Genomic DNA, 12,070 nt, shown 5'->3' with positions numbered 1-12,070 from the left:
CACAAATGAAAAAACCCCAGAACAGTTATGAACCTTCACAGGAGCAGTGACCTACCAAAATTACTCCAGGAGATCACAAAAGAACCCAGAACAACATCTAAAGAACTGTTGTCCCAAATTGCCTCAGTTAAGGTCAGAGTTCATGATTCAACAATAAGGAAGAGACTTGATTTCCATGGGAGAGGTCCAAGGAGAAAACCACTGCTGACCAAAAAAGAGCACAAAGGCTTATCATTGCCAAAAAGCATCCTCATGATCCCAACGACTTTTGGGAAATTATTCCTTTCCCAAAAGTTGAACTTTGAAGATTTGTTACATTTGGCATAAAACTGAGTTCACGAAAATAACTTCATACCAACAGTCATGGTGGTCGTAGTGTAATGGTATGGGGCTGCTTTGCTGCTTCATGACCTGGAATTCTTGTTGTAAATTCCAGAAATGTGAATTCTGCAGAAAATCTTCAAGGAGAATGTGCAGGCATTACACGGTTACACAGCAGGAAATTATCAGCAAGTCCACCTCTGGATGGCAATAACATAAAATTACTTAGGGCCTAGCCAAAGTCTGGACTTAAATCCAACTGAGGTGCTTTAGTATGAGCTTAAACACACTGCCCGTGCCCAACGACGCTACAGTGTGGCTGAATTAAAACAATTCCGGAAAGAAGAGTGACCCATTGTAGGACATCACTAACACTTGATGGCAGTTCTTGCTACCAAGGGCGGCACAACCAGTTATTGGGTTGTGCCACCCAAGCTGTCTTCTTCCTCATGGAAGTAAAGAGTCGATGTTAAAAGAAAGAGAATTTTCTTGCTGTAAACTACATGGTTAGGGCGGTAGCAGTTCATTTTTAAGCGCAAAGGTGTTTCCATAGTGAAAAATGTGAAACCCAAATGTTTGAGTGAAAAAAGAGGCACAATCTGGTGTGATAGTTAAATCAATTACATTTTGTTTTCTGTTTAAATTCTAATTACAAATTCACTGCTTAAGGAAAACAAATAGCGTTAGTAGTTTACAGTACAAAGAGAAACATGTTAAAACGCTCAGTTTTTGCTCCAGGTGTTAAAGGGTTAACTTGCAAATTGGGTTCTGAGTGTGTATTATGATTACACTATGAAAGCAAAATATGCTCAAAGTCAGTATGCATACCCTTGATTTTCCAATGTGCTCTTAATGGGCTCACCCACAATGTAGTTCAGAGAGGCGGTGGAGGAGCTGCCCACAGCTGCGGGGGGAAAAAAAGAGAAGTGTGGACGGTCATTAAAAAGCTCCGCAAACAAGCCTGAAAACACAAAATAACTAGTAGACCTTTGGAGAGAAGTGATTTGTTTCCTGTGTGGGATGAAAGTTTGATTCCAAGGCTGCAGAGGTTTCTGTTAGAATAAAACGACTAAACGTGTTTGTTTTTTTCCATATACTGACTGCAAACGCAGCATGCCGAAGCACGGCGTGTCGTTTATAGTGACTGTAGAGGTAGTATATAGTGCCAAATCAGAGAAAAAATGGGATGTTATGAGTTTGTACGTGTTGCTTTGGATTGCTTTTAGACGAAGCGACACAAACCTGTTCGCTTTGCGTTTCTTTTTATCCTTCAAGATCTTTATCATTTATGACGTGCACAGCATTTCATGTATATTTTTTTTTATAACGTAGTTTAGTATTCAGGCTCTATCATCTGCTTCTGCCGCTTCCATTTCTACTTCAGCTAATAGTGCTGTATTTTTCCCAGAATCAGTTTCTCCCCCTTGCTTAGAACCTAACTTGTCTCGTGGCTGCAGTGCATTTTGATTTATTGGGAGTACTGTCAGTGAAGAAATTGGTATCTCTGCCTTTTTGTACAATGAAATTTTCCCTGGATGGGTTGCTGAACACTGCTGCATTGTGGTGAGCCCCGAGAGAAGTCGGTGCTCTTTCATTCAGGGGACTGAAAACAAAAAGGGGTTTGGAGTTAATGTTGCAGATAGCTGAAGGATTTCTCCTGTCAAGTTTAAAAAATAAGGGTGTATCTCTGTCCTCATCTCCAATCTTCCTTTTCTCTCTCTCTCTCTCTTCCTCATCCTCCTCTCCAGTCTATCAGCTGATGAGTACAAAGTCTTCCTGGAGCAGCGAGAGGAGAAGTTGAAAGCGGACGCTGTGGCAGCAGCAGCCGCTGCCGCCGAAGCTTTAGCGGGCAAGAAGAAATGAAGTCCTGTAACATCCCTGCATTTCTCTTTATATTCATTTTATACATTCATGCAAAAACACTGTTAATGTGTGTGTGTCTGAACTTAATAAACACAACGTGTTACACGACACCCTTTCCTTGTCTTTCTGATATTAAAACTTCCCTTTAATGGCATACAGCTTAATTTAAGCGTTTACATCGCCTACATTTCAGCAACAACACCCAGTTAGATTTTAAAAATATTTACGAGCCCGCGTGATTAATTTCCTTCCAGCTCATCTAATGAAAATGTAATTTCTCTGTCATGGAAGGATTTGTATATTCAGTCTCTTTGATGTTATTATCTATTATTAACACTTCTGGAGGCAGTTTGGGTATTTGACAGGTTGTGCATATGGTTTCCTGCGCATTTCAAATGTTTTTCTATCTATCAGGGATCTGAGGGGTTCAGCACATTAATTATTGCACAAATCACAGGGACCTCGGGCGGTGAGAGAATTATTGACTTTCAGACGAATCTTATCGTTCTTCAAACTTCTGTTGTTCAAATTAATGACTTTTAACTCCTTAAACTTTGTTTAAATGTGTTTGGTCTGCCAGTGCTGACACAGCTCGTTAGGTGTAACTGTCAGTCAAATAATTTGAGTAAAAATTATAATTATTCAGCTCGTAAAATATGAGGAATACTTTCGTTTATCTGTACTTATTTGTCGACTACTGTGTTGTTGAACTGCTCATGGAACATAACAGGCAATTTAAAGTTAAGACCTTTTACTTTGATTTTTTATTTTTATTTTTTGCTTATTTATGATGTTTTAAAACCCTAAATTATTACTTTACTTTATCCTCATTTTTATTCTATCAAATCAAGATAAACTAGCATAACTCTCAGGAATCTCTAGGGCAGGGGTCCCCAATCCCAGTCCACGGGGGCTGGTGTCCCTGCAGGTTTTAGATGCGTCCTTGATCCATCACAGCTGATTTAAATGGATAAATTACCTCCTCAACATGTCCTGAAGTTCTCCAGAGGCCTGGTAATGAACTAATCCTGTGATTCAGGTGTGTTGACCCAGGGTGAGATCTAAAACCTGCAGGGACACCGGCCCTCGTGGACTGGGATTGGGGACCCCTGCTCTAAGGTTTACAGAGTGTGGTCTGAAAAACTGAAAATATTAAGTGAGCAGCAGTTCTCTGGTTGATGCCTCCTTGATGCCAGAGGTCAGACTGCTTCTAACTGATAAGAAGGGGACAGAAACTTAAATAACTGCTCACTACAACTAAGGTATGTAGCCTCTTAGAATGCACGACATGCTGAACCTTGAAGCAGATGGGCCTCAGCAGCAGAAGACCACACCGGGCGCCACTTCAGTCAGATACGAACAGGACACTGAGGCTACAATTTGGATGGCCTCACCAAAACTTGGACAAAAGACTGAGCACGTTGCCTGATCTGATGAGTCTGCTGTCACGTTCAGATGGTGGGATCAGAATTTGGCAAAGACAGAATGAAAGCCTTGCATCATCCTGCCGTCCTCCCTCACATCAACGGTTCTGGCTGCTGGTGCTGTAATCGTGCGGAGGATATTTTCTTGCCTCACTTTGGACCCCTTAATACTGAGTGGCGTTAGCACTAACAGCCTACCTGAGTATTGTTCCTGAACCTTTATGACCACAGGGGTACACTGTAGCTGTATTTGGAGACTAGCAATTGTTGTTGTTTTTTTGTTTTGTTTTTTCAAATGTCATTATTTCATGTTTTTTGATCAAAAGCAAAAAAATAACATAATTAAAAGAATTACTAGGTATATTCTCAGGTAGAAATAAACATGGTTACTTGCAGAAATGATCAACAGTTGCAATCATTGGCTGTTGCTAGAAGAGGAGTAATTGCTTGTTTATGTATTTTTTTTTATACGTGAATTTTGCACACACTGATCACCGATGAGGTGATAATAATTAGAGCAACTCCATATCATGCAATGCTGAATGGTTCTAATTGGGTTCTGGGATTAATATTGATATTATTTTAACAAATAACCACATTTCTCCAAAAAGCCCTCCACTGAGGCTGAGACCTCCCTCTGCTCTGCTACGGTGACTCTGAAAATATCTCCACCAAGAAGCAGTGGAGATGATGTGTATCTAGATTCCTAACTTCCCAGGTCGACTCCCAATCTAATATATGATGAACTAGGCTGATCGGTGGAGGCCCCACCCTCCAACCCACAACAGCCTATTGCTGGCAGTCCCAAACACCACAGATTCCCCCAGGTGACATCTCTCTTTGCTCAACGCGATAATAATAACAAGTTTTTAATGTTGTGGCTCATCAGTGTATATCACAAAGATATTGGTATCCAAGTATACTCTTTAATCTGTGATAATGCAATAATAAGACCACCCTTATCATCCAGTTTCACATTAGCTGTGTCTATACTCCAGGTTAAACAGTGGAGATTGGATCTTAGTTGCACCTGGAATTTGATTTGGTTAATTTAGCTTGAAATATAAAACAGTTCTCTCCTCATTAGCTCTTTTCTCGCATGGCTTCATCCACAGCGTATACTGTACTACACAGCATGCTCCTCTTGTTGCAGTGCTTGTCTTTGCCAGGAGATAGCAGCAGTTAGCTTTGCTGTACTCCCTCCACTCACCTCCATCATCAACACTGCAGCAGGTACTAGTGGAACAAAATGTTCACTTGCAGAGAAAGGGTGGATGTTTAAGCCTGTGCTTCAACGTGTACATTAAAGGCTTATTTTTTCTGCTTCGTGGCACTGATAGTGAGACCTGAAAGGAAAAGATCCATCCATCTATATTCACTTATATAAATAATCATATATGTATTATGATTTAAAGAAAGCAGCAAATGGATGTTTGCATGTTTGTTATTTTTCAGTTTTGTCATATCTGGTTATGTCCATTTTTTCCACTGTGTGACAGTTTGTCCCATATCCCTCCGTACTGTACCTCTAATTTTAGCCTCTGCTCACTCCTTCTTTGTCTCCCCTCTCTCTCCAGCCCTCCCCTCTCTGATCCTTCAGAATAGAAGCTGAGAATAGATGGGAGGCTGTTTCAGTCAGAGCACTTGAGCAGGAATGCCTATATATGGAGTCTTACACCACGCCAAGCGCTGACAGAGTTGCAGGTACATCAGTGAATGTGGGCTACTGTGATTTATAAAGAGGGGTGGCGGGGGGGTCATATGCCTACTATTATGTGTGTGTGCGTGTGCATCATCATAAGTGGGAGGCCAACCGTGTGTGCCAGCGTGCATGCAAAAACCTCGATGCCAAGTGTGTGCGTCAGTGTGAGTCAGATAGTGTCTCATTCTGTCTCGTCATGTGTGTGCGTCAGTGCTGTTGCTGAGCGAAACTCGCTCCAGGGGAAGAAATGGAGGAGAGCGAAAGGGGGGAGGGAGGAGAAGAGGCAGGGATGGTGGGATGATGATGGTGATGATGATGATGATGTGGCTGAGGGAGGAACAGGGGGGCTTGACTATGACGACACAAGTGCATCAGCAGCATTAAGTGCACTTTATTATAAATGCATTTGTATGACAACCAAATACACTTATAAGCATCACAATAGAACACTGGTCCACAATGTCCATACTGCAGTAAGTAAGATGTTTAGAATATATTCCATCTTATGCAATAAAAATCTTTTTCTTATATGTACAGACCAATAACTGTTTCATACAAATGTACAAATGTGTACAACCTTTCTGAAAAGAACATATGCCTACATCCACAGATATAATGCATATGCATTAACATCTTTTTTGTTTTTGTTTTCAAATATCACACATACAATTATATAATTTTACACATGTATAGTAACTTAGCCTTTAATAGCTAGAACGTAGGAATCAATCCTTTACTTGACCGTAGACAACTCTACGTGAGCATGTCGACACCATGGGAATTGTACCATTCTCAACCCGTGTCGCTTGGTAACTGAATAGAAATAGCACCCCGTCCGTATTTTTATTTTTTAAAACAAAACTTTTGTATTCTAACCCCTCTCAAAAAAGAAGAATCGCTCATTCACATAGTCAATTGTGCCTCACTGCACCGCGCTCCAGTGGAGCAACGATGCAACTGTCCATGTTGAATGGACATGATAAAGAGTTCAGAGTTCAGCAGGTCAGGGCCATTTCAGGCACACAGGAGCCGCTATAAGCTGCCAGCATTTCAAATATTGATGCTGCAAGAATATCCAGCCGACTGCCATCAGGCCAGGAAGGACCTGAAGAGCCCACATTCAGAGTCTAATGTACAGTACAAAGTAGCAGTGGATTTGTGGCATGATCAGAGCCCCGGCAAACTTCCAGACAATCTCTTGTTTGGTGTTGCATCTCATAAAGCAATGGGACACCGGCAACAATACTGAGATCTTCACATGCCAGGATCTCCTCACATGTTTTCTTTTTTTTTTTCCTTTTTTTTTTTCTTGTTTGCACATCACATTGATACACAAGATTTTAGATGGAGAGATAAATATGAAATGTTAAAGGTCTGAAGTCGCAAACTCAAAGCTCAAAGTATCTCAGGTTTTGTTGAATATGTTTGGAGATTTGTTGTCGCCTTGAAGGTTGTGAGGAACAGCTGTCTTCCAGGTTTGAAGACTGGAAAGAAGATTTCAGACAGTTTTTCGGTGAACTGACAGTGTTCATCCTAAAGGATTTAAAGAAATTGTAAACATTTGACTTTCAATACGTTTGAGGTTTGGGTTTGCGTTGCTGCATGTCAGGCAAAAGTCCTCTAGATCATCTGTCCTTTGAAATAACAAGAAATGTATTGTTCTGGGGGTTTTTTTTCCCATTTTTTGTTCACAACAGATTTTTCACTACGAGTGAATACAAATGCGCATCTGGAAGTTATACAGCGCTTCAGAGAGGTGTCTCTGCCTGATCATATCTGAAGCTCATGTAACAGAGAAGCTTGAGACACCACGTGGACTCAGAACCCAGTCAGTTATGGGTCCACGTAGTTTTGCACCATCATGTTGAAAATCGCACCAGTTTTGTTGTAGTATACAGATAAATGACTGAACAAAAATATAAAGCCAATCTTTGTTCTTCGGAGACATGTAGGAGTTAAAGTCCTTAAGTTGTATATACATTATGTATATTTATACACTTAAATATTTTTTACTTTTCAGTAAAAGGATCTCCACAAAATATGACAATATGCCATACTTAATGAAGTAAGTCACAGACTTATTTTAGAACGGAGGAACACTTCCACTCCCATCTGAAAGACAGAAAAGAGAAAAGAGAGAAAGACACAATCAGTGGGGCATTTTCATTTGTGTTTTGTCTTATTAAACGAATCTGAGATTTTACAAAAGAGCAAAGGAGAGGGAAAGCTTCTTACCTTTGTGGAAGCACTGTGGCGATGGATGACATTGGAGTTGATACAACTCAGGTTGTTGCCCTAAGCCAGGGGCGATCGAGGCACCTGCCCCAAACATGGGTTCCAGGACGGCCAGTTCCTCCAGGAGGGACTGAGTGCAAGACACGGCGGGCGTGGGCGAGGCGATGGGTGTGGAGGTGGTGGGGCTGGGGGAGGCAGTGAGGATAAGGGGAGGGGAAGCTGGGATGGAGGAGCAAGAGGACACAGGAGATGACACCACCTCGATCTCCATTGCTTCCTCCGCTAGCCCCTCCCCTTCCGCCTTCACCCCGGCCTCAGCAGCCACAGTCGCCCCGCACCCAGCCATGGAGTTACATTGCGCCGATTGGACGCTACAGACGTGGCCCACTCCCTCAAACTGGGAGGGTTGGCGCCAACATACTGGGGTTTGAGGAGATGTTGGGCTCGAGGGATTGGGCATAGGGGAGGTCAAGGGGGAAGAGAGGCCAGGTGACTGGGAAGGAGCAAATTCATCTTGGAGGAGGGCTTCTAGGATGCTCTCTTCAAACAGAGAATCATCATCGTCGAGGAAGATGGGGATGTCCAGACCTCTCCACGCTTTGATGGGATAAAACTCTTTCAGCATGTGGACTGAATCAGCAGTTTCAATGGCTGGAGACAGGAAGGGGGAGGGAGGGGAGGAGGATGGTGATACAGAGGGAGGAGACAGTTTTGACAAGAGTGGATCCAGGTAGAATCCCTCTGCCAGGGAGCTGATGTGTTGAGCTAGAAGGGATATTTCCGCCCTTTCCTTCTCCCTCTCAAGGGAGAAAAAGGAGAGGCAAGGCTGTTTACCAGGTGATGCCTCGGGAGTCAGGAGGCCTTCGGGGGGGCACTGGAGGGGCCCCAGTGGTACATCTACATACAATGGACCCCGTACCTCAGGAAGGGTCATCACTGTGCAGTCCCCATCTCCGGGGCTGTCAGGTGTTGGGGGCAATTTCTCATACAGGGAGACACTGCAGGGCTCGATGGGGAAGAGGAGTTCAGTAGATGGGGTAGGTAGTGCAAGAGGAAGTTTGGTAGAGAGGGTGGTGGGAGGAGCAGGGCTGGAGGCAGTAGTTGGCGGGGCTGTGGAGGATGCCGAGGGGGCCAAGGAGGTGGTGGCAGTGGCAGTCGTAGCGGAGGGCGGAGGAGTAGTGGTGCCTGTGGGGTCGAAACTGAAGAGGGGTTCGCCAAAAGGAAAGCTAGCCCCACCCACCTGGGGGGTGTAGGGGGGTGTGCACACAAACTCTTTAGTCTGCTGAGCTTGTGAGGTGGGCACAGGGGGGAGAGGCAGGGGGAGAACTGGCAGTGGAGGGTCGAGCTGGAAGGAAGGTGGCAGGAGAATGTTCTGGGTTAAAAAGTCTAAGTCTGCTACTGTTTCAACAGTGACTGGAGTGGGGGAGGAAGCAGCTGATGGGGTTTCGGTGGGATGCTGCTGAAAGAAGCTTTCCTCCTCCAGCGAGGAGATACTGGAGCGAGGGTCACCCTCCAGCTGCATGGCCTCGGCAGCAGAGCTCCCTGGTTCATCAGAGGAGCCCACACTGCAGCCAGCAGTGCTGAAGTCAAAGGACTGGCCGGACAGGCCGCTGCTGCCAGGAGTGAACACCTGGTCTGGGCTGGAAAGTGTTTCTGGTGACTGGAGACTTAGGCTCTCCTGCTGAGACGTCCCAGTACTCAGGACCAGGGTCAGCTGTGTCTGCTCTGAGCTGAGCTGTTGGCGCACTGACCAAGCTTCAGAGTCACTGAGAGATAAAAGGAAAACAGAGGAGACCCGAGGAGTTAGGTTGGCGGGATTTGATCACATTTACCAACTTTTTTTTTTATCTCAAAGTTGATGAGTGGTGTTTGGTTTAGTAAATACCTGATGATGTAGTTGTTGCTGCTGATGGGGATTTCACCAGGCTGCAGTTGAAGAACCATGTAGAGCCAAACCCACGACTGGTCCTGAGCCTGCACGCGCACCACCATTTCAGCTCTGCCCTCTCCTCCTTCCCTCACTGTTGAAAAAGAGTGGCAGCACAAGTTGGCGTTAGTTTGTAATCCTATTAATCATCATAGTGTTTTTCAGTGTGTGGATGTGCCACAGCGCGCCAAAAGTGTGTAAGTGTGTGGGCATGTTTGGTTGTAACTGGTAAGTATGTGTGAAGAGTACACTTACATAGGCTACGGTGCTGAGCAGAGGCATGTGACAGATCCTGTGGGTGGAGGAGGCTGTACCAGGAGCGGGAGCTTAAAGCTGTCACATCAAAGCCAAGATAGGCGCTCACACTGCAGGCGGAGAGAGTGGGTGGCGATGTGTTAGCGGGATAATGTTTCACCACTTTATCTCATAAACATATTCCGGTTCACATTAAAGCAACAGGTGGGAGACGGAATGCTATTTTGTGGGAACTCACCTGTCCTGAGCTGTCTGCAGCCTCATGTCCCGGCCATGCTGTGAGTGGAAACAGGCCAGGAATAAATTGGAATCGGCCAGGGGAGGAGTGGAGGTCGATTCCCTTTCTGCCCCGGGGCTGGAACGGGTCGGGTGTGACTCCAGAGGAGAGCAGAAACACACCCAGACGGGGTTGGAGGTCCAGTAAGACCCGGCGGCAGGAGAAGTAGAGGGGGGAGAAAGGCAGCGAGCTCGGATCAGAACCAGTTTGTTTCCGGCACTCTGCCTCCGCACGGACTTGGAGGTGTTGAAGCGACAGCGAAAGAGACGGTCTGAAGGGGAAATGAGAGCTTTATTAAGCATCACGTTTGGTTGTCAGTCTGTGTTAGGTAGAGGGGGAAAAAAGATTAAACATTTATCTTACCGGTCTCGAGTGATGTAGTCGCTGACAGATTTGTCCTCATGATAAAGTGGTCTGAGGCGTCGATGATATCATACACACTGTCTCCCTGTGCCACAAGATCCACCTGAGAAAGAAACACACACAGCCACGTTAGTTACGAATCCCAAACTCGGGATTGCTGAACTGCTAAGGCACTGACCGTGTGTAGACTCACCATGGAGTGTCCGAGGTGCTCGGAGACGCTCTCTGACAGGTACAGAAACTTCCCTTCTCCGGTCAGCAGCATCAAAAAGCCCGGCAGCGCCTGCATCAACTCCGACAGTTCGTGAAAAGACAGAAACCCCGCGCCCTCCTCGAGACTGACACCAGCTCCTGCTTCTGGAGAAAAGGGGAAGATGGGAAGGGAGGGAAGAAAAAAACAGGGGATGATATTTGTTAATGTAGCTAATAAGAAAGAAAGAACACAATGTGACTGATCTCCGCATAGTAAACGCAGATGCCGCAGCGTGTTTCAGCACCACGGAGAGCGCCGCGGGAGCACTCAGGATGCTGAGGCATTTCAGCACCACGGACAGCGACAAAGTGCCGTTTAAACGCTGTTATCAACCTTAGTTACGATTATTTACGTTAAATCAATGAGTCACGGATTCACAGTTTACCCTCCAAATCCCATTTATATAAACACAAAAGCTCCTCGATACCACCGAAACACTTGTTGATTCCGCCACTGTGAGAGATGCAGTCAGTCTATGCAGCAGAACATGAGATTCATCAACAGGTCTATTTTATGTATATAGATAAATGTATTTTTGAAAAAAATCATTCTTACCTTGAGTGAAGTAGACGGATTTTCTGGTGTACATGCAGGCCAGTGACATGATGTGCAGGTACGAAAGACGCGCTTTATCTGCATCAGATATGGGCAACAAGTCCTTCAGGTTCCGGATCTCGGCGTTGATCTGGTCCCGTCGAGCCTTGGATGCTCCCTTGGTTGAGCGGTACATTGTGGCTGCTTTGCGGCGGTGAAATATCGAAATTCCTCCTGATATAAGTTGGAGAGTTTGCGAGCGGAGTGTTGCCGTTTGAGGTCGTGCCTCGGCGGATCCCTGTCTTCGAGATCTCTTAAGAGACAGTTGGCAAAAGTGGAAAAGCTCTCAGGTATGTGATCGGACTTTCATCTCAGCTGTTTTCTTTTCCAGAGCAAGGTTTAAAACCTTCTCCCGTCCAGTCCTTGTCAGCTGTAGCTCCGCCGCAGCGTCCAGCTCGGGTGCTGGCCGTGCTGCTGGATGTCTGTCCCTCCTTTCGGAGTGCAGGTGAATCGGCGGCTATAGTAGCCGTCTCTTGCACAGAAGTCCGGAACCCGTAAATCTGGTTGGGGGACTCTGCTCGCCGGTCACTTATATAGCTTGGGACTCCGTCGGAGCAGGGGGGCTCCCAACGCACCAACACCGACGTAAAACGGAGGGAGGGGGGTGGAGAAGAAAGGAGGGGGCCATGGGGTGGATAGATATGTCTCATATCTGTGTTAGCAATGGTGAAACTCTCCCCCTCCCTCTCCCGTGCCCTCTCCTCTCGGTGACTCTTCCTCGACGTCAGCTCTTCCCTCTACTCGGTGATGACGTAGGGCTGAAATCGGGAGCTCCGGCGACGCAAAAAGCCCGATTTGGACAAAACCGAGTATGGGGCGGAGCAAGCGTAAAACGTAAACGGAGTCACCGGACTCC

At 45.5% G+C, this 12,070-nt stretch overlaps 2 protein-coding genes across 4 annotated transcripts in view; one reads left to right on the top strand and one right to left on the bottom strand.

Moving 5' to 3' along the window:
• Positions 1-2,292, top strand: part of mrpl11 (mitochondrial ribosomal protein L11) — a 59,396-nt gene extending 57,104 nt beyond the window's left edge. The window contains exon 6 of the mRNA XM_026144283.1: positions 2,070-2,292. Coding sequence (XP_026000068.1) covers positions 2,070-2,184 — 115 coding nt within the window. The 3' untranslated portion in view covers positions 2,185-2,292. The remainder of the gene's footprint in view (positions 1-2,069) is intronic.
• Positions 2,293-5,685: 3,393 nt separating this feature from the next.
• Positions 5,686-11,816, bottom strand: npas4a (neuronal PAS domain protein 4a). 3 transcript variants are annotated; one of them, XM_026144243.1, is made up of 8 exons: positions 11,176-11,816; positions 10,561-10,718; positions 10,368-10,470; positions 9,966-10,275; positions 9,728-9,837; positions 9,431-9,566; positions 7,546-9,311; positions 5,686-7,422 (listed from the first exon to the last, which is right to left on the bottom strand). In XM_026144243.1, exons 1-8 carry the CDS (start codon positions 11,348-11,350, stop codon positions 7,394-7,396), a joined length of 2,787 nt encoding a protein of 928 aa, XP_026000028.1. In that variant the 5' UTR covers positions 11,351-11,816; the 3' UTR covers positions 5,686-7,393. The 3 variants fall into 3 exon arrangements, with proteins under 3 accessions (XP_026000028.1, XP_026000010.1, XP_026000019.1); XM_026144225.1 differs by having other exon boundaries at positions 10,561-10,724; positions 11,176-11,815; XM_026144234.1 differs by having other exon boundaries at positions 10,561-10,721; positions 11,176-11,815.
• Between the last annotated feature and the right edge of the window lie 254 nt (positions 11,817-12,070).

The sequence above is a fragment of the Astatotilapia calliptera genome, chromosome 2, assembly GCF_900246225.1.
Source record: "Astatotilapia calliptera chromosome 2, fAstCal1.2, whole genome shotgun sequence".
NCBI lineage: Eukaryota > Metazoa > Chordata > Actinopteri > Cichliformes > Cichlidae > Astatotilapia > Astatotilapia calliptera.
The sequence above is the reverse complement of the archived record's forward strand: the minus strand, read 5'-3'. Positions and strand labels throughout refer to the sequence as shown.

Excerpts from the sequence above, each read along its gene's own strand:
- npas4a (XM_026144225.1), bottom strand. The coding sequence starts at position 11,350 with ATGTACCGCTCAACCAAGGGAGCATCCAAGGCTCGACGGGACCAGATC. Across the intron at positions 10,725-11,175 it reads ATCCGTCTACTTCACTCAAG|AAGCAGGAGCTGGTGTCAGT; the intron begins GTAAGAATGATT and ends CCTTTTCTCCAG. Across the intron at positions 9,312-9,430 it reads AGCAACAACTACATCATCAG|TGACTCTGAAGCTTGGTCAG; the intron begins GTATTTACTAAA and ends TTTATCTCTCAG.